Raw genomic sequence first — 24238 nt, forward strand, 5'->3', positions numbered from 1 at the left:
AAGTATCTTAAGTATGTAATTTCTTTCAGGTTTAGTAAAAATACTGGAGATTATCATATGCTCAACTAGTGTTTATTTTTTTCCCTTATTTATATGCTAAAGTAATCATCTCTGCATACGAGACAAAGGGCTGGGGAATTCTGTCTATGATCTTTGGAATATTTTATGTCCGTAACTCTCTTGGTTCAGACACTGAACAGCAAGACTTCCCTCCTGTGTCCAGCCAGAGCAAAATAAGGCTCCGCCGAGAGGCTACAGGCTTCTTGCTGTTTTTCACTCTTGGGAGAGTACAGTCCTCAACTTCTGTCATTTATCTGCTCTTTTGGCAGGTAGGTAGTGCTAATTTCAACACCAAACCTAAATTAACTGAAAGCCATCTGTTTAGAATTGCATTCTATTTCCTAGTATTTATTGCTAAAAAATATTTCAATTTTAATGGCATGTGACTGTTCTGGAGTGAGCCACATACCTCAAGTGTGATACCAAGCAATCTCAAATCTGACCGGGTACACCGCACTTGAGAGCTCTAGCCACGTTGTAGAAGAGGACAATAATCACTGAACCAGGTCTAATGATAGTTGTAACAGCACAAATAAGCTGCCAAAAATGAGCTAAATGTTTGCTATTTGCTTGTATGAAATGGGTACACGTTTTAACTTGTAACTCTAAGCCACAAAATATAAAATTACTACAGATAATTATTTTATTTAACATCAGTATGACTTAAACTCCTGTCCTTAAGGGTATCAGAAAAACTATACTGGTAGCCTCTTCTAAAGTAAAATGAATAATATCTTGTTTTGGGAAAGGGATTTTGTTTTGGTTTGTTTTTTTGCCAATACACTGCATCACATTCTACAATAGTATTACTTTGCTAAAACCAAAATACTCAGGATTTCACCAGAAGTACAGAGGAGAACATAAGTATTCTAGCAGAAACAGTAACCATGTTGTTATAAGTAACTGTTGTATTAAAACATGTCCAAAAAATGAAGTCCCTTGACACACTAAAGGTTTGGGGTTGTGTAACAGTGCAGCAGGATATGTAGAAATGGAGGTGTTTTAATTTGGTCCAACTGCAGTGTGAGTGTTCAACACTTACAATTTATTTTGTTGGAAGTGAAATAATTCAACTAATTAGCCTGTTTTTCAGGAGCTGCATTTTTTTACTTTCATAAGAAATTAAGAAGAAAAATTAAAACAGAGGGCCTTTAGCTTCCATGATTAAACCAGGAAAACCTAGAGGGAAAACTGATTATTAAAAAAAAAAGTTACATGGCAAGCTTCTTTCTTAATTTCAGCTAAAAAAATCAAAGCATTACACAAGGTCACGCACTTTTGTTTTCTCCCTATAAGGGAGGAAAAATGCCGATAATACATTCTTGCGAAGTTTTTTTGCTGAACAATTCCTAGCAAATAGGATTCCTTACAAACCAACTTCGTCTCCTACATTAAAACTCATCTGGCAAAGGGGTCGTTTACACTGTTTATAAAACACTGCCACATAAAATGTGTAAAACCCCCATATTTCACTAAAAATAGCTTGCGTAAGTAAGGGATTAGAGTAGTTTCTACTGCTATAATTGTTCCTTTGTAGTTTTTTCCATGATGTTTTTGAACAGTGTTTTTAACTATGTTTATTAAAGTCAGCACATCAAAAAGGATCAAAGAGAAAGCTAGTGAGAACCAAAGAAACCCCAAGCGTATTGTGTTGTCTCACTGGGGAGTTATGCAGATTCAAGTAAACAAGTGCAAATTGTTGAGGTTTTAATGAAAATTTTCTACAATTATTGTATCTGAAGTCATTCTATATAATAACATCTGTACAGCAGATGGCCATACTGTACAAAAGGCAAGCAATGCTCCTTTTTCTTCCTCTGTTTTAACAGTACATCTGAGATGACTACTTTTGTCATTGTGCTTAGTTTGGTTCAGCAAATAATTCGTAAAATGCAGCTGCTGCAGATGGTCACAATAGTTATTTGACTGTAAAATCAAAGACACAGTGAAGTATTTGTGTATTAGTTTCATTCTATAAAAAAAAAATTCTGACATTAACCCTGTTCAGCTCAAAAGGTATATCTATAAAACCTTTTGTAAAAAGAAAAGTAGTGAAGAACTGACATATTTAAATACTCCTTGTTCCCAAGGACACAGCTACTACACTTTTTTTTAACTGAGTTAGGTTGCATAATTTCTTTGCAATAATAAAACAGATCTAGTTAGTAACTGTGGTATTCTTCTAAAGTATTTTTAGCACAAGATTATAATACCATTTCTCTCCCACTGAGTAATGTATCTTCTTTCCTGAAGTTATAATTTCCACTTTGGTTTCTATCAGGACTTCAATTTCAAATCAATAATTTTAAATAAAAATCCAAACAATTTATTAAAAGAATTTTTGACAGTTTCAATGTTTTGTCAAAGTGTGTCTTTTGCACTTCTTGAAACTTAGAACAATTTATTACACTGTCATAATAGCACGCAAAACCTCATGCACATGTATTTTTCTTTTTATAAAGCAAAGATAAGGCAACTTTAACTGGGAAAAAAAGTGAAAAGAGTCTGTTGATATCTATTTATTGTCTGTTTATGAAAGTTATTCATATAGACTAACTAATTTCCATTTTCATTTGATTCAGCATCAGTATTGCTTTACTTAAGGACACTTGCCAGACTACAATTATACTGAAGATTCATGTATAGCTTGTGACATGAAAAATAAAGATTGGCTTCCTCAGGCTGCCAGAAGAATTAAGAAACAGAACTTCGTAGCACAATGCTTCTGAGGCTTAACATGCAAGGTACGTCCTCCTTCTGGGAGGATGAAAAACTCCAGGGCAAGTGATATATGCTGCTGAGTTTGCCAAATTGCTTTATAGTACAGTGACGGAACAGGCTCGGCTTTGATATATCGAAGCTTGCTGTGGACACTGTAATGTACCACGGGACGCATAATGTAGAAATGCTAGAGGGGGAGTGATGGAAGGAAAGAGGATTATTACACAGAAAGAAAACTAGAACTATTTAAAGAACATTAGAAAGGCGTTTTACTCAGTTGTAGTGCTTTCTATGCTAGGGTTGTGATCCGATTGGAAAAGCGTGGGAACGCAGGCACTGTTTCTGCCTGTACTGCTGTTTATTTATGGATAAATAAAGAGTTTCAGGCTCCAGCACTTTCACAGGCTTTCATGTCCAATGAACCTTAAATTTTTCATTTTTAACTTTTAAAACAATAAAGAAGCACTGAAATTTGCTGGCCTGAGGAGAAATATTTCTGATGAAAAAGAAATAAATCACCACCTTGCTTGGCCTACAACTTGTTTCTCTCAGCTACAGACCATTTTACCTTGCAAGCTACTCTGCCAACTACCTACATCTGGCTCATCTCCACATCGTGTAAATGTACCATCTTATTAATTTTATTAAAAGACTAATAAAACAATTTACAAAGACATTCAAAATGTCTTCATTTTAAATGAGTCTCTGGTCTCTTGTTAATTGTACCCAAGGTGTAAAGTTTCCTTGCAGTGCTGCAGTAATGAGGCTGGAGCGCCCATTTTCCCTGGGTGACTCTCAGCTGTGCAGAGGAAGCATGTAAAAATTTAAAACTTCATAAGCCTGGAGGAGAATAACGGTATGACCCAATATTTACATAGTAGCATATGTCAGGGCTCTGAACAATTATTATTTTTTTTTTAAACAGAAATATAGGGTCCTATCAAGAAAATGTAGTTATAGAGTGAAAACTGTCAAAATTTTGCCCTTTGAAGTATGTGCTGACTTATCAAAATACCAGAATAGGGGTTCTTGTAACCAGTATTCCAGCCAGAATTACGCCAATAAATTAGTAATTACAAGCTAGGGGATATTTACTACAAAATTAAGCACTCCTGGGTGCTGCCTCATTGAAAGGAAAACTCAGGTAATGGAGTCTATCAGGGATTTGCTATTTTCTGTTGTGGATTTATTATGTTACCTAGAGGAGTTCCCCTCAATGCCCCACGCTTTAAAACCGTTACTAGACCACCTCTTGAACAAATCAGTAGCACTTCCAACTTTCAAGAACTCTTACCTGCAGTTTTATGTCCACTTTTAATATTCAGGCTCCCACTGAGGTTTGATAAAGAGACTAACAAACAAGGTTTACTGGGATGTGGGATGGTTTCCATCGAAACAACCATTTGAACGGTGTGAATGGAAATTTTCTGGAAACAGGAAAGGGCTCGCCACAAATTTTCTTGTACTGAAGCAGCGTTGGTGTGCACGGCAGGTAGCAAATCCTTTGTACCAGGATGTTTGGTTGTTGAAGCAACATCCTCATGTGGAATGATGCCAGCTGACGGAGCAGCCTCCTTCCCGGGCTGATCATCATTTGTGGTTATGATTTTCTTCAAAAACTGGTTTATTTGATCAAGTCTGACAAAACTGAGACTTGCTTTCAAAGGTTTTGATATGTCCATATTTATGTCAGCTGTAGGAGGGAATTGGAGAAAGAAATATGAGAAGCTATAGTGCAATTAATCAAGCAATATAAAAATATTAGGCATTTAGTGGAGATAATGTTATTTCTGCCATGATTCATTAAAAGGACTGAATCAAAGGTAAAGCATGATGAAACAATATTTTTAGAAATAAATCTGAATTAAAACATCATGAGAAGTACTATAAGCAATTTTCACTATATACATTTCTAAAGGAAGAAACACGTCCCAACGTTGATCTTATTTCCTTGTTTCTTCCCAGGGATCACCACGGCTATCCGAAAGACATACACTTTATGCAAGTGTGTAGGAGGGTAAATACATTAGTCCTTTTGTGTCGAAATGAAAATATACTTCATATTCACTTGAGTTTTACATCCAGTAGAACAATTTGACTAAACTCCAAAGCCAGCAGCAAACATTTTCAACACATTTAAATGAGTGAATAACATGTATATTCTGTTGTTTCCTACACAGCTAATATGCGGTATTCTTCAACGCACTTTCAAGATGAGATGTGAAATAAAAGCAAATATAAAAACTGAAGTATGTTTAGATTTCTTTTTCTCCCAGGGAGATTGGAATGAATAACCTATATATTTTTAAAATGTTATTCGTCTCTTTTGCAAAGGATTTTAGTACTTCCCAGACTGCTAAAAGTTTCACAGCATTTTTAGAAATCACAACTAATATGAACAACATTGACAACAATAATATGTTAGTAGCTGAGATGTTGCAATTACCAAGATTATTTCACAGATAGGAAGCAGGATTTTATGACGGTTGAAACTTATTTCTATGCTGCTATCTGCCTTTCTATCAGTACATTACACTTCATTACAGAAATGCAGCTTTAACTTAGTTTTTCAAATTTTTCATTTAAAATTCAGCTTTCACTGAGTAATGAATGAGAGAGCTACCCTGGGCAAGGGAAAAGTTTGCTTTTCACTTTGCTGTTTGATTCCCTCCACCCCACCCCCAAGAACCAAAAATGATTAAAATTCTGTGCATGTATCTAAACTAGATTAAATGTTCAGAGAAAACAGCACTACTTCGTTTCAAGTTTCATTATAACTATATATAGGAAACACTTTGTTGAACGTTTTACACAGATTAATGAATATTTCACCAAAATTAGGACCTAGTTTCAAGCTGTCCAGGATCATGTTCTACTCTTAATGCTGATGCAAACTGATGAGCTTGATTCTCCCGCTCTTTAGGTAAATTACAAATTTTTACAACAACAGTAAAGGGCTGCAGGAGCAGAACTTCGGAGCTGCTCTTAAGCATAGGCTTATCCTGACTTCAGAGAGTCCCAGGCACATGACAAAGCACTTTTCTGACCTCCCAAAATATCTGGGGGTTCTAAATTTCAGTTATGTGCTTTGGTATCTGAATAGATAAATCTCTGAATTATAAACTAGCACTTTTTCTACAAAGATAAGAGAAACATATTCATAGCCATGTAAGATTTGTTATAGCTGAATTAAAAATCCCAGAACAATCTTAGAAAAAAGTCTGTAGTACTCCACAAGCCACAGCTAACTAAAACTTAAGACTGAAAAACCTTTAATTGTAACTTACAGTTTTAATTAATGGTTTTCTGAAAATGCTTTCTCTTGTGTTAAAGCTTTGATGCTGCACTAGAAACCGTGGCAAAACACTAGCTAACGTGGGCCTAGTAAAAAGGCAAGTATCAAAGCTAGGAAGCTGGCCATTAGAAGAGAGCAAGATTTTTAGGCATCCAAAACCACACATGATCAACTTGGAATATTTTTCAAAATACTTATGTACCGCTATTTTTTAATTAAAACCAAGGGAAGAAAAAATGTCACAACACATTTGAAAATCCCTCCACCCTTCTTGGCTCTAAAGAATACCCCAAGCCCCGCCTGCCTTTTTGCACGCATCATTGGTCCTCTCCTCCCTTTGAATGGAGAAAGGAGACTTATGAAGAAAGTAGAGACCCATGTGACATTACAAGACTAATCTACTTATGATATTCAAATGGCAAGAAGTGTTATTCTAATGAAATGTTAAAAACAACAACAAACCCCAACCCAACAAAACCCAACCAAACACATGAGCAGCATTTTTAAAGTGATCCAAGTTTGAAATCCAACTCACACGAGGATTTGGGTTTCTGAACCATTTAGGCACTTTCAAAACAAGTCACTTATCGCCTTAAATTTCCCTATTAGTGAAGTAGTAATAAAGGAGTAAAATAGATTAGATGGTTTTGGCTACCCAGTGAATCAGCCCTGACAGAAGGTGGTGGCAGCCAGAAGCATAATTGCAGAAAATGTAACTCTGGAACCTTCACTGCCAATGTTTTAACTATCTCATAATGACATAGGTTATTTTTACAACTGGGGAAAGATTATGTAAGGAGATTCTTTGCCATTTTAAGTAAAATGTTCAAAAAATAAAAATCCAATTGAGCAATCAACATGGTTTTAGTCTTTGCTCTGTTTTACACTTTATACTTAGCACTGTAAAAGGAACTTTAACATTCCTTCTAAGAAAAACATATTTGATGGACAGAAACAGTGAAAACCGATGAAATACGAAGAGCTATTTATAGCAGTTGATGAAGATAGATGTTCAGCAGCTTCTCCAGTCATGTAAAATGGGCTAAAAAAAGATGTTACAAAGTAAAGGGTCATCTGGATGCAGCTGGAATAAAATTTCCAGGGTGCAAAATCCAAGGGTAACAGTCTTTTTAGATGATTTTAAACACCTTGGGAAGCAGACAACACTGCAGATTCTGTACTGGTAGGAAAACACAGGTTCCTCTAATTCAAGTAACTCTGAATTGTCCAAAATTACATCAGAATCAGGACAGGGCAAAAGGTAGCTCAAAGCCACCTTTAACTCCTCAATTACATCAGTCTCTCCTTTGCCTACTAGTGACTAGCTACCATGATTATACCCCTTATGTTTTCTTTAGATTTAAGCCATAATAGTAGTAACTTATTTTGGCAGTTGTTATCTATTTCCACCAAATAAATAGCAAAGAAATTACTGCGCTTGTAAATAGATTGTGTTCAAGTGAGTTATTTCTGGTTATGTTTAAATCAGACTGAACTAGATGATATCAAAACAATATTTTTTTATTACAATGTAGCATTTGAGTGTAGAATTTGAATTGTTTTTTCTCTCTCTCAATTTCTTCACTACATCTCTTTAGATTACCCAGTAAATCCATGTCTGTCAATTATTAGTTTCTAATTACCCTTCACAACTTTCTAAACAGCTACTAGGAAACAGAATGATGAAATAACTATTGAGTTAAAAGGAGATTAGATAAATATAAATAAATTACACTTATTATATGCTCCCACCACACCAGGAGATGACTTAACAGCGAAAGGAAAGGAATCACATTGCAATAATGAAATCAGAGAGGGAATTCAGGTCCCAGAGGCGATTCTACAGAGTTTATGTTAATGTACACCTTGTGGGGGACCAAAAATCAACTGGAATAGTTTCCTGAAAACTGTTTCCAGCTATTTTCTCATTTAAAAAGTTCCAACTTCACTTGACCCATTAGTCATCATATTACTTACATTTATTATGTATTTTGAAATCTATTACAAAAAACCCAATGGATTCAATATGGCCTGTTTGAACAAAATCATAACATCTATAAAAGAAAACCTATAAGCAGCACTCCGAAATTTCTGTCTGAAACAATTTCTTTCTTTGTCATTTTATTACTCAGAGCTTCAGATAAAAAATTTCAGGGTTATGAGTATTTTACCCTTGTTCTCCATAACATTCAGGTTTGTACTGTGAAGACACAATTTTATTCTGTGAACTTGGGATAATAATATTACTCACAAGGACGTTTTATTTGGTGTGCTAAGGATGAATAAGCAACACAAAAATAACAGAGCTCCTAGCAAGTTGCTTTAGGTCAATCCCAGCTCTCACTGAAGTCAGTGGGCTTATTCTAATATATGCCATAACTTAATGTACACCAGGTTACTATTTCTATGACTAATAAACTACCATAGTATACTCTTAATCTGAAAAACCAGAAAGTAAATTCCATGAAAATTATTTGTAAGCTTTATTTATAAGACTGGGATCTTTTCACAGACTATGAGAAATGTTGAACTGTGAGAGAGAAAAATATGGCATTTTCCAACAATTTGGTCACTTCTCACACCCCTCATTCCGCAGTGGATCTTTTACTTCTCATAGCTAATATAGAAAAGGCCAGGTCTTTCTCCCTCAGGTTGGACACGGGTCTTGCTCTCCCCTACTCCAAGGCGGCTGTAAAATATTAAACTTCTTAATAAATAGTACTGCTATAGAAGAAACTACTATTTGCCCCAAACTCCTAGGAGGATTGAATTTCCTAGTCCTAAACAGGAGAGGAGCAGACAACAGGCATGAAACATTTTACCACCAGCAATATTCTTTCTCTGGGAGCCACCCATCCTGATGTAGGGAGTTTAAACAGAGGAAATCTGAGGAAGGTAAAGGTAATCTTGAGCCCTGATTCTGATTTGGAGTCAGGGTGGCCCTTCAGTAACAGGGAAATGGCTGAATTGCAAAAATTAAATTTATAAAAATAGGAAAGAGAAAGAGATGTAAAGAAAAGACTAGCTGTACTGTTCTCAATTGTCCCTGGTCAGGCATCAAAAGAGAGACAAATTAAAAGAAATTGAAAAGCAAGAAGAATCCAAATGAATTGTTTTTATCCTCTAATTCATCATTCCCAATTTGGATCAAGGGAAAAGAAGGCAGAAACTTGAGACAAGGCTTCAGAGGCCATCTGCAGTCCATCTTGTATTCTGCTTCTGTGAGACAGATGCCAATTAGCCTAGAAGAGGCTGGTAGTCACTGCTCGGTATTTCTACCTACTGCAGTCTGTGTGCTGCAGCCCCACAGAAGCAGCTCTGTAAGGCCAACACGGCAAACTACAGCCTTCAGGGAGCTGAATCAACTCGAGCCATGCGGGGTGTTCCCCAGCAGTAATAACTCCTACTTGCTTCATGTAGTATGTCATTGACATTACGCGAAGGTGACACTCGTTAACAGCTCTAGCTAGCCAGTGCCTGGGTTTGAGATCTTGAGACAAGGCTCAGAGTGATGTAATTCTATCAATTTTTTAAAACTGTCACAATTGAACCAAAATAAATTGTTGTAGATCAAGAAGACCAAAGACATCATTAATAAAGGATGGAGGGTTACTGCTATTCATAGGCTGTTGACTGAAATTAAGCAACTGTGCAACTACCAAATACGCTACAGAAGTGTGTCAAGGGTTGGGTGGTGAGGCCAAAAACTATCATGGGGGCACTGGGAGGCACTACCATGAAAGGAAAACCCTAGCTAAGGGAAACATTATCTCTCTCAACAGAGAGTCAGGGAAGTTGAAGCACAATACGGTGAGATGAAATAAATTGTGCCAGGTCATGGAGCACGTTTGTGGAAAAGAAAAAAAATCCATAAATACTAACTCTTTATTATCTGCTTAGCTGCTGAATAATACATCTATATTAAGACATACATGCAAAAAAAAAAAAAAAAGCAAAGAGGATTTCAGAAAATTGAGCAAATATTTGAAGTAAGTTTTAAAAGAATGCCATTACACTGAAAAAGATACCAAGAAAATATTTTCCAACTTATCCACGTGGCTTCGGTGTGCAGTTTTCATTTTCAGTACTCAGGCATTTAAGAAACTAAATTTAAAATAAGTGTTGTAGATGCTGCTTTTAGAAAGGTACTTTGATAATATTACGCATTATTACACTGATATTACAGACAATAGATGTGTCAAAACCAAAGCAATACCTACAGGCTAGTACACCTGTTTGGAATATTTCTCTTTGCCCTTTTAATCAAATAAATATCATTTCATGGCTACAGTGTCAGTACTTTAAAAACTTGTTTGTAAAAGAGCAAAGGGAAAAAAACCCTACTAGAAAGCTCCAAAGTTTTGCAAATGACCCAGAGTTAATTAGAAAAGTCTGCACCCTGGCTAGTTCCCCTTCTCACGTGTCAGCTCTCATTAAATCAAAAAATTCTCATTTCAAAGTTAACAAACACCATGGTTAACAAAACTGTTAAACTGGGATCAAGTGGGCACATTCCTAGGTTTATATATGATGTCATGCTAAGCAGCCCACAGCTGAACTTGCAAGTAGTATGAATGATTTTTCAATATATTAAGTATCTGATCTAATGCTAATTTTCTCTCTATAGGCTAACTGTGCTGGGAACAGGTGGCCCTGCTTTCAATTACGGAGGGCTAACATGCCAGTGTGAGGCCTGGATTAGTTCACCTTCTCACAGGGAATTTGCCTCGGTTGGGAATGGATTTATTATGGCTTCACACATGGAACGGAGCTCATGTCAGCTGAGGGCAGTGATACATCATATGATTCAAATTAACCTGCTGTGGACTGTTCCGCAGGGCTGATATTGTGTATTAAAATGACGACATTTTTAAAACAGCTTGAAAGAAACCAGGATTGCTGAAGTGCAATGGTTCCAATTTGTTCCAACTAATCTATCACCTGCTGGAGATATTATTCTAGTGGGTTTCTGGTAGCTGCTATTTTCCAGGTTTCTCCAAACCACTGACCTTGCTAATGGATACAACTGTTGCCTTTGCAAACGGGGAAAAAAGCCGGAGAGAGTGCCAGGGTGCAGTTTTATTTGTTGCTTTTGACGCACAACCCTAGATGCAGCGCTGTGCCCCTCGCGGTGTCCATGCCGTGCCAGGGAGGGACTGGCAGGAAAGAGCAATCCCCCAGGTCCCCCGGTTCTCACTTCATCTTTCAGTGGGGCACAGTATTTCTTAGTTTGTCTGGATAGTTTCTTCTGCAGAAATTATTTTGAAAGGCAAAGTATCATGGATCGCAGTTAATTCACACCTAGCCTAACGCCTTCCCAAGAAATTGCTGGAGGAAGAGGACTTTCTCATAAACCATCTATATTTTGCGTGTATAAGTATTTTAAGGCCAATTGTACGAAGCTGTACTTCATAAACATGTTTTGTATCATTTGCAGAAAGAATACATCAAAGACAGCTTTTATAGCTAAGAAAGCATAGTCAATGTAAAAAATAAAAAATCCAAAGAAAGGACAAAAGAGGGTAAAGATAATAAATTTTCAAAAACTATTAAAACAAGATGGTCATATTTGTTCCTCACCTAATGAATAATATCTAATGCTGAAGCAATAAATAGTTCACTTATATGTATTAGACAAGAATTAGATGTACAATCCAGTAACAGACTGAATATAAAAGAGAGAAGGTCATGTAAACTGATGTAGATGGAATTTTAAAAATTTTAAATAATTAGTTACTGTAGAAAGAGAAAGAATAGTCCTTTAATACATTGTGGGGTTAAAGTTGAGGTCTGTTCCCACAGGCCTGATGATGAATGCTTATTTCTCCTAGGATCCTATTACCTTAAATCTGGAAGAAATATCATTTTTCTTTAGTTGCCAAAAATGTACAAAATAATCAACTCATGTGGCAAGAAGTGCATTAATGTATCCTGTTATTCTCATTTAATTAGTGGTTTCCAAGTTTAGCTACTTGCTGTAGTTTTTTGATCTCCAAGCTAATATGGACTGACAACCTGGTTTCCTGTGTGGTGAAACCCTAAGATTTTTCTGTGGAACACTATCTACTTATCTACATCAGCTGACAAACTATTTACAAGGAGTACTGGGTTTATCTAACACAGCAAATACTGGGAACCACTTGCAGATTTTTTCTTTTAACTGCTTGCATAGTAGTTTGCATCATAAAACACAGGCATGCTTGATTGCTATATTTGAAATTTAACCTCAGCACACCAACAATGTATTTGTAAGAAAAGTGACATGACAATTAAACCACTGAACTTTGAACACTTCAAATCTATACAGAAAACTGTATAGTTATCGCAACTGCTACGTCCAGATTTTTGTCTGTGTAGGCACGGCTTTTAAAAATGTGCTTTCAGAACAGCAGATCAACTGCACCCAACAGGTAGCACCTACTAGTGCATCCAACGCATTTTAATAATTTACTTACTGCAGTTATAGAACATATATATATATATATATATATATATAAAAATGAATCTGAAAACACACAGTATGTCCTTAGAAAATATACCGGTTAGTAGCAGCATTATTTGCCAAGTGTTCACCAAAACCAGAGCAGGCCTTCGAGGCCTACAACATAAGCGTGCATTTATTTTTTTTTCAATTTATTAACTGTGATGTCTCCCATCACAAATATCGTTTCTTTGGTGACCTTACAAGAGCTCTCAGGAGTTTTGCTGAGGTTCTTGTCCTCAATGAACAACGGCCAGCCTAGTGAGGATCTGGTGATGTAGACACTTTCTCCAGGCCTGCTGACGGCCAAGCTACCTCACTCTGGAAGAAGTTGTGGTTAGAGGACTTTGCCCCCAGGAGACTTAGTAACTTATTTTCCAGTAGCCTGCTGAGGAGCTGTCAAGCTTTCATAACTCTTTGCATGTGCTGTTCTGACGCAATCACATGCGGAAAGCACCTTCCATTACTCATTCAATGAAACCTCCAGCCCCCAAGGAAGGCTTCTTGGTGAAGGTTAGTTTATTTGAAAAGGATCTCATAGTGGCAACAGCTGAGGTTAGAAAAATCTGCAAAGGAATGCAGAGCTGTTTTGTTATATTACACCGGCAAAATACTTCATTAAAATTCAGAGTAATTACTGTTGAATCGTGTAATGATAGTTCCAATTAGCAACAAAGGATGATAAAAAACCCGCCTTTTGGCTAAGAATTGATCCTGGAGGAAATCTCTGAAGTTTTATATGCTTTGAGAGAATAAATAGACTGAAGTTTATGATGCATTAATTTATGGTTTTTCAGTTTCCTATTTAGCCAGATGCCACGGAGGAGAGAGATATAATACTGATTTGGGATCTGACTGAATTGTTGAGAATGGGGTAGACACTTAGACTACTTGTGAATATGTACTTTGCAAGCTGGTCCCAACTTCCATGTTTGCTAGTTTAGTTAGAAGTCTGTCCTACTGACAGGAGAGCGTCAGGGAAAAACAGTCAGGTGTGTAATGTAATAAATTTAATAAAAAGGCTGCGTGAAGAAAATACAGTGAGAACCTTGAGAAAAGGGGAATGCACAGACAAGGGTCTGGGAATATGAGAATCTGCCAGATGTGGGGGGAGAGGACCCAAAAAAACTGGAAAAAAAAAAGGATAAAAGAAAACCAATCTGGCAGCAGCGACCAAAAGATCGTAGCCTTTAGAGAGAATACATTTTCCTTTTGGCTTTCCAATGGAATTAAAAAATCCTGACTCTTGATATTCCTCTCCTTTCATCAGCTATCTATAAAGGCCACTAATAGGAGATATCTCTACCCTTCTTGTGCTGGTCATGATTAGAATGAAAATCTACTATTACTATCAACTAAGCCTTTAGTTCAAATGGTAGTAGAACATGCAGTAGGTCTGAAGGTTCAAAGTCCTATTAATAAAGCCAAATAGGGATCAATATAACAAAAGCTCTGTGTTGTCAGGTGGTTTTAAAATCTTCTCTTAAAATAATGCTTTTAAGGCAGCAAAGAAAACCAAAAAAGGGGCAATGATGAGGTTGTTCATGTACTTTGTTCTTTCATTGAGACTTCTGCCTGCCTGTTTGAAAAAAAATAGATTTTCAAGTTACTTAACCACAGTATTTATAGTCAGCAGGTAAATATGTACGTCTTATTCTCTGGTTGTTCTATTTGATGTTCTGGGGTCTGATATGCAGAAGTGATTACTGCTTCACCCAAAGACAATATGAACTGTGTTTCCAACATCAAAGTATCTATATTTTTAAGTACCTTGAAAAACTAAATTGCGTGTTTTAAACTGACAGCCTTAATATAATGAGAAAACCTTTAACTTCCCTGTGCCTCAGTTGCTTTCTGCGAAATGGCAAGGGCATATTATTCCATCAACCATGGGAGGGTTGCATAGGTAAATTAGTATTTCTGTAGAGCTCAGATCCTAAAGCAGTAAGCAACATAGAGGAAATAAGTAGTTCTGCTGTAGAGCCAGGTTTAGATAGTGTGCTGTAAGACTGTATGAATAGGTAATTGAATGAATAGGAAAACCCAGTGCTGAAGAGTTGCTCACTAAATGACTGACAACAGCTCATTCTGTGTGCTGAGTGAAGTAAGGATATTCAGGGAAAAAAACAACAACAAGTTACAAAATTAAACAAATTATAACAAATATGCATAAGATAAATGAATTATGGTGGCGCAGGTAAATGTAAATGTATTTTCTAACTTTTAATATAACCTCAATTATATCCTACATAGTAATGTAGTTATAAATACATAATTCACAAAATAGAGAATGGATGCCATCAATTTGCAGGAGTTTCTCTAGGAGTGAAACTTCAAGTCACATTATTTTAATTAAATGCTAATAAACCTTCATACTGTACTACTTATATTCTGTGTTATTTAAAGAAACACAGTATCACTATTTTTAAAAATTTTACAGCATCAACACTTTAGATGATAAGAATTTGCAATGCCAAGTATCCAGATTCCAAAGAACCCAAGAGAAGGTGGCTTATAAAAATGTTCAGAAACGTTTTAAAAGTCAGCTTTCGTAAACATAACTAATAAAATTTCAGTTGTTCTAGGACTAGAAGCAGATAGGTTTCATTCCACTGGGAATTTGCCAACCTCAGCCTTCTTGAGGAGTACATTTTCTAAATTTACCTTGAAAAGGAAGTAAATAATTAGACCTTAAACCTATGACTGGTCCAGGTGTGACCATTCCTCAACTTTGATTTCAATTCAGGGTAATCGCTGGAGGAAAATTTCAGATTCATTAGCAAGAAATACAACATTTTTCTGATTATCTAATGTGTGTGATTATGTGTGCACATCTACAAATAGGTTAGATTGGAAAATAGAGATTAAAGTGCAATGCTTACCTGGTCCATTAAGGAAATCTTTAATTTGCACAGTGATAAGAGGAGGCGGAATACCACTTTTAGCATCTACCTCTCCTGCTACTGTCTGCAACCAAACCTTGCAATAATCCAGAGCTTCTGGTAGAGTCTTCCCAGGATCTACAGGTGATAATGAACATAGTCATTAATGATATATCAGGAATATGATACATAACAAAATGCTGCATACGAAACTAATTAAATAAAAATAAAGAGTTTAAAATGTAACACAGTAAATAATATTCCTAATACTACTGTTATACATAGCATTTGTGCCTACAGGCAGATGCATGTGTATAACAATGCATGCATACACAGGCAAGAGGGCAAAGCTATAATTACACAAAATGTAGAAACCCACAAAAATATCAAGCAAAATATAAGTAAAAGACATCAGTTACTGCAAGTGACTTTAAAGCTAAAATTCTGTGCTCTTTATGATGACACTTAGGCAGTCCTTACAAGAGAATCTGTGCTCAAAACCTGTTACTTCTAGATTGTATTTTCATTGCCAGGTAGAGAAAACAATAACAGAAAGATAAATGATAAAGGTTAAAAGACCAGAATGCTACCAGATCTGAGAAATAGAGCATAATGGCAATGTGGTTATATCATTCTCTCTGGAGTTTCACTCAACAGCTAATCACAAATGGCAATACCAGTACTGTAAAAAGGCTTTTTAATCTTTAGCAACTCATGACCTTCATTATAATAGTCCTCAATTCTGGCACTACGGTCTTAAATTCTAAATAATCAGTTATTCTTTATTATCAAGACTGTTATGTTAATTATTGAATGTCTGCCTCATCCTTAATGATTAAAGGAGATTTTCTTGATGCTATTCTCTCCCATTTTCAGTCAATTAAAAACTGCTATAATTGCTTTATTTGAGTTTTCCTGAAAGGATTGCTTTCAAAAACAGTATTTACATACCCGCTATTATAGTCAACATATGGTATCGCGGTATCACAGTCATATGTGGACTGGGTATATAAAGTCAGCTTTGGAATTTGTATTTCTTGACCTTATCATGTGATTCATATAAAACTTGGCACATATGAACCCTTATGTGATTTCAAAGAACCTACTGAAACCAATTGATCATGACTTTAGATCTATATGGAAAAGATCAAAAGTTAGCACATTCTTCAGTTTTTATTTGATCAATTTTCAGGCAATGACTTTACAGCAGTATTTGTACTGCATGGCATATACATTACAGCCTTTCCTTCCCTTTATTCCCGCTATACATTTATAAAGTCAGCTCTCAACAGTTATTTAAGAGCTGTCACTGCATACAACAGACTTGTGTATTTTCCATGTGAATTTCTACATTTTTATGGTTCTTAGCCCTTTCCTTTAATTATATTAACCAGAATGGTGTGGCACACTGCCTTTTCTATTGTAACTGCTTTAGGGAATATCTTGTTTCCTGTGTCTGCAATTTGCCTAGTATACTGAAAATAGTAATAATAAAAAATCTTTACCACCAAAGTACACATCTTTTCCAAAATATAGTTTTGTAGTTCTTCAGAACAAGGATGTTATCTCTGCCATGGATCTATACCATATCTTGTTTCATGCTAGTAGCTCATAATAAATAATATGTTAATGTTTTTCAGAATATATAGTGTAAAGCATTGTAAAAATTACTGAACATCGTGCAATGAACATCACTGAATCAATTAAATTGATCTCTAAGTTATTGTTCCTCCAGAAGTATTAATATAAAACATTTAGGTGTACCAATATGGGGCAAAATTTTGCAATATACCATGATTTTGTCTCATTTCTGAAAGATATCATGACATACTGTATATAGGAGTATAGATCATCCACGGGCTTTTCAGAAAATCCAGTAAATTTAGTCAAACATTTCATTTGAAGAATACATTTACAGGTATTCCTATTATCCAAAGATGTGTTTATGCTATAAAATACCTTGTAATTATTTCAAAGTTGTAGCTGTTTAAAGATGAAAATATCTCTGATGAAAAGAACTTACATAGCAGAAAATCTTTGCATGACATAATACATTAGCTATACAAACATTGCCCTCAGGGCACTGGGAATTGCAGCACGTACGCACAGAATCAAAAAAATAAAGGAAACATGGGGCTCTCAGGAGATTATTTTGCTCTGTCATGTCTTCAAGGAGTGCAGCACCGTCACCTCTTCATTACCTGGGGCACTGCAGGGCTGGGGTACATGAATTATGAGAAGGACTCCAGAATTTACAGATTACGAACATAACACAAAGAAACCTCAATGGACAAAATTAGCCCGAGTCCAACAAAATATATTAACTTTTAACCCAGCACTGGCCTTACTGATTTCAAGCACGGTTTTTTGTGTGGGGTGGTTTGTTGTTTTTTTTTTGGGGGGGGGGTGGTGGTTTGTTTTTTTTTTTTTTAGTTCAGGTGAAACTGTTATTCTGAAACTGAGCTAATTCTGGAAGCAGGATAGCTGCATTGACACAATTTTGCCTCAGAGGTAATAATCCCAAAGGCCCATGCAAAGAACCAGTTTGAGTGCTTCCAAGGCCATGGCATATGGTTAGTTTGGAACCTGGGTAACTGTACATCCAAATATGCCAGATATGGGTCAATAAACAAATTTTTACATAATGAGAAGAAAGCTAAAATCCAGAGGTGTAAAAACTGACGATGCTGGTGTATATCTGAAAAACTTGAAGGGAGTTCCAAATAGGAGCTATAAAATGTATCTAGGTAGACAAATTCATTTACATCAAAGGTCAAAAGACCTGTGTATCTTGATTAAAATACCTTCTAACATAGGAAACAGCATACACATTTTCATGAGATTAAGGATCAGGAAAGGAATAAACCAATATCAATCAATCAGTCCCTATGCTAAGGGCAGAGGAATTGCCAGAGCAGAAATTGAATGAAAAAGAGAAAATTTAGGCTGAGAAGTGAGGAATTCCTGATGGGGAGAGCTGTTACGAAAAGGACTCTTCTCCCTCAAGGAAATGATGGAAACGTTCAGAATGCTTAAAAATACACTTGACAGAACACTATAAAATATACAATAGGGAACAATTATGCATCAGCAGGGAACTGGTCTGAATAATGTATTATAATGGGTCATTTCCATTTCCATTTTCTATGATTCTCCCAAAAATCAACACTTAAATTTGCAGTTATTTGTATAAAGAAAATGCTGGAGAAAACCCAAGGGATGCATATGTAAGTAAAAGGAGAGGCTAGAATTACTCCGCAGCAAGCCAAGAGAGAGAGAAGAAAGGCTTGAGAAGTAAAGAGCGGTGAACACGGCCAGAAATTCTATCCTCTACACCATGTGAAAAATTTGTCTGTGGCAGCAAAAGAAAGAGTGAGACAACTATCACAGATTGATAACCAAGACTGTAATTTAAAATCTGTAAGACTAAGAAGCTGAGGCCTTCAATACATCCACATTCCCCCCGCTTTTTAAAGAAAAAAGTGATCTCTGGCTATTTTTGAATACACACAAACATCTAAAGCCACTTTCAGTCCAGACCTCAGCTCCAAACTTCACAGTTTATGAAGTATCTTCATAAATTTTATTTGAATTTGCAAGCTTTTGATTCCACCTGCTATCCCCTCATTCTTATGTTAACAGCAGACCAGACTTCTGAAGAGAAAAGGGATGAAGGGGGGAAAGGAAAGGAGGGAGGCAGGAGAAATTTCACATCTTGAAGATTTTCATTCTCCGAAATGTGGTTTTGTTCCAGTTTGTAGCCGAGAGCCAGGGCAGCTCAGGGGGTGTAGCCCATGGGAGGCTTCAGTGGGGGGGGGTTTGGTGATCCGCAGTATGCCAGCAGCTGCCAGGCAGGGGACAGGGCCACCGAGCGTGCGCGCGGGACGGCAACTTGGCCCGTTCGGCTAGAACTGCACTCAGACCAAACGAGGTCTGCAACACGCTTTTATTTCAATGGATGAATCATATTTTGGTCTGCAGTCAATTTTAAAAGCCAGTACGATGCTGCAAACATCTCTGCATTTCAAACTCTGAAGTGGAACGTTTGGTCTTGTTTTAAAAATGGTTTCCATCGGAATTTAAAGAACAAGTGGGAAAACATTTCTACTAGCGTACTCACAAGTGCTGTGTCAGGAAGTTTAAAAATGAGGACTTGCAGTAACCTGAGGAACTTGTGTTCCCAGGCCAGCTTGTCTTTACAGGTGGGGCTGCCCCCCCCCCCGTCGATGGATGCAGATGTACGGGACAATAAATACACTCAGAGGGGAACAGGTGACGCTCCAGCAGAACTCCCTGAATGCTATGCTAGGAAAGAGCCTTAAATCCTCTCTCTGCCTTGAAGGAAGCCCAGGCTGACAGGGGGGCAGTGAATCAGACTTCCTGCCAGAGCCAGCCTGCACTGCTCTCCATGCAGCCTGGGCTTTCCATTAGATCAGAGGTTACATGTGGTCTTAGCTACTGCATCTGCTCTTCATGGACCCCCTGCCATCAAAGGCGTGGGTGTAAAAAAAAATAAAAATAAAAATCAAGAATGATTCTGGATGGCCTCACAATGCCTGGGTTTTTTTTTTTGCAAATGCTTCGTTGGCGGAAGTTGAAGAAATTCCATGCATAACAGATATTTACTGAGAAATTTCTCTCCCTTAAAACAATTGAGCACCACAACCTCCTCGTTGAAAGTAAACAAACAAACAAATAGAAAAAAGATTTTTCAAGAATGCCCAGAGCACAATGCTCAGGAAATGAGGCAATTTTGTATCTGGATTACATTACCTGAAACAAAGCAAATAAAGATTTAAAAAAATATTTATAAAAGTGGCTTATGAGATTACATTAAAAACAATTGAACCCACTTTTATTTAAGTGGAAATGGCCACTGCTCTGTTTGCAAAAACTAACGGTTAGCAGATGCCTTTTTGTTAAATGTAGGATGAGCATTGAATGAAAAAAAGGTTGGTTTATAGTATCTTTCAGGCTATTTATACAGAATCTTACAAGTAAACTCAGGGAGCAACTATTCTTTTAATGGTACTTATTAAGCAGTTAATATTTATTCCATTAATTTATTTACTTTGATTTGAAGTTCCCATACCTGGCAGTAGCATCACTGCAATGAAGCTGTGCAATTACGAAAATAATTTAAACCACAAATGAAGCAGTTTAAGACAACCATAATAAAACTGAGCTAACATTTTAATAACCTAATAAGTCTCCTCCTACAAACTGACTTGCCAGTGGACTTGGGTGGAGAGGACGACTGCGGAAATTGAAAGCACAACCATTGAGTCTTTAACTCCAAGGCAGGCAAATGTCCCCAAATACAGACACTGGCCTGACGGAAGTGTGCTGCTACTAACTGCTAATTAACACACTGACAATACTTAACTTTTAAATAGTCTATTTCCTCCTATTTTATTCTTAAATTCTCATTTCTTTCATGTTTCAGAAAGTAAGCAAGAAATATCACAGCTAGTGACAGAAAAGCCAAATCCTTTGGATTAAGTTTGGTGTTTCGGCTGCTATGCAATACTCTCTCTCCCCAAAAGAAGAGTGATAGCTTAAATGTGCAAGATCCTGAATTTTAAGCTCTATCAACTTGAAATCTTTCAAGAATAAGAACAAAACCCTTGTTCCAAATAAAATATAGGTGGCTTTGTAACTATTAAAAACTTCATTTCTACACATGTTCAGAGCAGTACACCATCATAAGGCAGTAAGTTTAATTTTGTCATCAGCCCAGGATTAACTATTATTCTCTTTAAAATTCATGCTGGTGCAGTTTTATAGGGTAATTTCCCTATTTTATTCAAAGCTTCATAAAGCAGATTCTCATCAAACTACCTCTTAGAAGCAGTTCTAAATTCCAGAGTAGTCTTTGCTGATTTACAGCTGAACAATTTATTTCTTAGAAATACAGTAATGGGAGATGAGGGATGGAAAACATAACTAGGTCCAAACAATTACCAGCTTTTCTTTATCCTAAAGGGTTTTTTTGGAACTAACGTCCATCAAAAAATGAGACCTTCCTAATTTCACAATACCATTTTGTATTTGCTTCTGCCTTGCAAGGTTTGAGAGTTGTTTCAGAACTGTAGACTTCTTTTTCTTTTAGAAAAGCTGTAAGAAATAGCACAGTATTTTATAAGTCCTGAATCTAGTGCCCTTGAACAAACAGCAGTCAAGTCTTCAGAATCACGTAACAACATTGATTCAAAACAATTTTTCCAAATGCTTTAAAACATTCCTAGGATATTCTTATGCAGCGTATATGGTGTAGACATATACACAGAATGATGATTTGATATTGCAGAGTTTCTATTAGCATGTTTTAGATCTAATCTACATATTTCATATATAGCTTAACTATGTAAGCTTAACTATATTAGTGTAAGTAATGAGAAACCACCCCCACAGGAGGACCAAAAAAACTTCCTAACAAACATCACATATTTTTCCTTTTGCCCAGACAAGTCTCAATTTTTTAGGCTGTGATGCAATTTGCTATGTTATAGGCCTGACCTTCTGAGCTGCTGCTGCACTGTTGCCTGTCTCCATCATGTGATGTAATACACACAATGTTTCCATCAGGCCTGCTTGCCTAGTCCCATTTGAAATGTTTTTTTTTAAGAGGCAATATGCTCCATCAGTTATTATAATCTAGTTAAAATATATCTTTTATGTTTAGCTTTTGTCCTTTTCCCCATACTACCTTAGATAATGGAGAGACAATTGCATGCATACATATAGACACAAGAAGAGCAGTCTTCTAGAGAGTCTAACTGGAAATATTATTTAGCAACATTCACTGTAAATTAAACCTCATTAGGCCCTCTTCCCACCCTCCAGTCCTTGATATACAGAGGAATGCAGGAATATAGTGCATACCTATTGTACAGAGGGAAAGAAGCTAATTTATTTCTTTCAAATAAACTTTATATTGATCTTCATTTGGATGATACATCCCTTTCAGATAAAACTGTCAGCAAATAGTCACAACATCAAGAAAAATTGGCATGATTCATGAAACCGACTGCAGCGGGGAAGAAAATGCCATGCAAAGCTCCCGATGCTGTATTATATGATACGTAATATATAGAGTTGTATATACTAACACACACACATATATAAAAAACATATAGTTCATGGCTATTTTCCCTTCAAATATACATGCTAGAAATGACAAATAGAATTTTCCCAAACTAACATGTTACTACAGTGGTATGACAACATTAGTGCTGAATGATGCAATCACAAGCACAGCAGGTCTTCCTAAACAAGAGGCAATAAAAACTTTATACTACCTATTTTGCTGTGTGAATTAGTGTGTGACTTGAAGTGTGGATTAGTTTTATTAACTTATTAATACATTTAGGATGGTGTTTTTAGGCACTAGAACTTTGGCACCCACCTCTCGAACTCTTTTGAAAAAAGCCCTAATGCTTTGATGGCAAGCACAGGATTCTGTCTGATAGTCGAGTAAGGTACTTACTACTGCCCACAAAGGCAGCAGGATGAGACCAGAACTTCTGCCTTCACATAACGTCTGCCTTCTGCCTCCACACTCTTTTACCTTTGCCTGACATGGAGATAAAAAGTCAAAAAGGGTAAGACCTTTGTAGGGCTAGTCTTTGGTCCTCCAAGAAGACGTCTTTGCGTCTCACTGAACAACTGCTGGTGACCGAGGAGCTCTCACACTGTATGTTCCTACTACCTTTATTATTTAAACTTCTTGCCATGCTTCTGTGCTCTCTGATCCACTTTTAATTTGTAGGAAGACTTTATTACAGCTTGTATTAGCTAGGATTGCTCCTGTACATATGAAGGTGGTAAAAGACTTCAGAAGTTACCTGTCAGAGCAGAATGCAGAGAACTTTGCCCAGTTTATTGTAATGTGGCGGCAGCTTGTACAAGGACACACTTGAATGCCTCAGATATGAGAAGTGAAGAAGTCCTACCGCATCTTTCCAAAACACTAAGTTAATGAAGTTGTGATCTTTAACTTACAACTACTCCAACTTTTCTTCAAGCTTTGCTTTGTTAATTCATTTGTTAATTCTTTTCATATTAATTGCTATGACCACCTTTTATATAGCATTCAACAAATATACATGGGAATCTGGAGTAAATCGAATTCATGACACAGCTGTGTTTCTTTCAGGACAGGACAGCAACAGCACAGCAAGATGAAAATGGAAGAATGATAAAAGAAAACATGTCAGAGAACAATCTTCTCCCTATTTTAAGTATCTTCTTTCCAGCTGTCTAATTTTCTTCACTGTTTAAGCCTTCTTAAAAGTTCCACTATAATTCAGATTTCTGAAAAAAGTTAAGATCTATTAAAAATAGAATTTTTAGTTTTTTGCACAAGCACATTATTTTAATGACAACTTTCACAAGATACCATCTCACTCAGCAAAGATTTGGTATAGCTGCACAAAAACCATATACTACTTTTCACAACTAGTATGCTGTATGAACTCTGGCAACAAACTCTCAGGTCTCATTCAGTGAACAATTTAAAAACCCACACTTCTCTGGCTGTGCGTTCAGCACGTCACTGCATCCTCATTTATACCTTTTTTGGGTAGTACTCTGTAATGATGTATCTCATTAAATTCTTACACCCAGTATTGGCTGTCAGACAAATGAATTGCAATAATTTGATTTCTCTCTTCAGCAGTACAGGTAAGACAGAAGAAGAAAATTTCAGAATATTTTCTTCTGAACAGTTATTCTGATATTTTATTATAAGCTTTGCACATCAAAAAAACCATTCATTAACAGAAGGAAATTCTTGCA

At 36.4% G+C, this 24238-nt stretch overlaps 1 protein-coding gene across 6 annotated transcripts in view; it reads right to left on the minus strand.

Annotated features, from left to right (window-relative positions):
• The window catches only part of VPS13B (vacuolar protein sorting 13 homolog B), a 485973-nt gene that overhangs the window by 98506 nt on the left and 363229 nt on the right, over positions 1 to 24238 (minus strand). For all 6 annotated transcript variants that reach the window (XM_054815083.1, XM_054815086.1, XM_054815082.1 and 3 more), the window contains 2 exons: positions 15440 to 15577; positions 4076 to 4474 (listed from right to left, as the gene is read on the minus strand). In XM_054815083.1, the coding sequence (XP_054671058.1) occupies positions 4076 to 4474; positions 15440 to 15577 (537 nt within the window). The remainder of the gene's footprint in view (positions 1 to 4075; positions 4475 to 15439; positions 15578 to 24238) is intronic.

This window comes from Grus americana, chromosome 2 (genome assembly GCF_028858705.1).
Source record: "Grus americana isolate bGruAme1 chromosome 2, bGruAme1.mat, whole genome shotgun sequence".
In the NCBI taxonomy this organism is placed as follows: Eukaryota; Metazoa; Chordata; class Aves; order Gruiformes; family Gruidae; genus Grus; species Grus americana.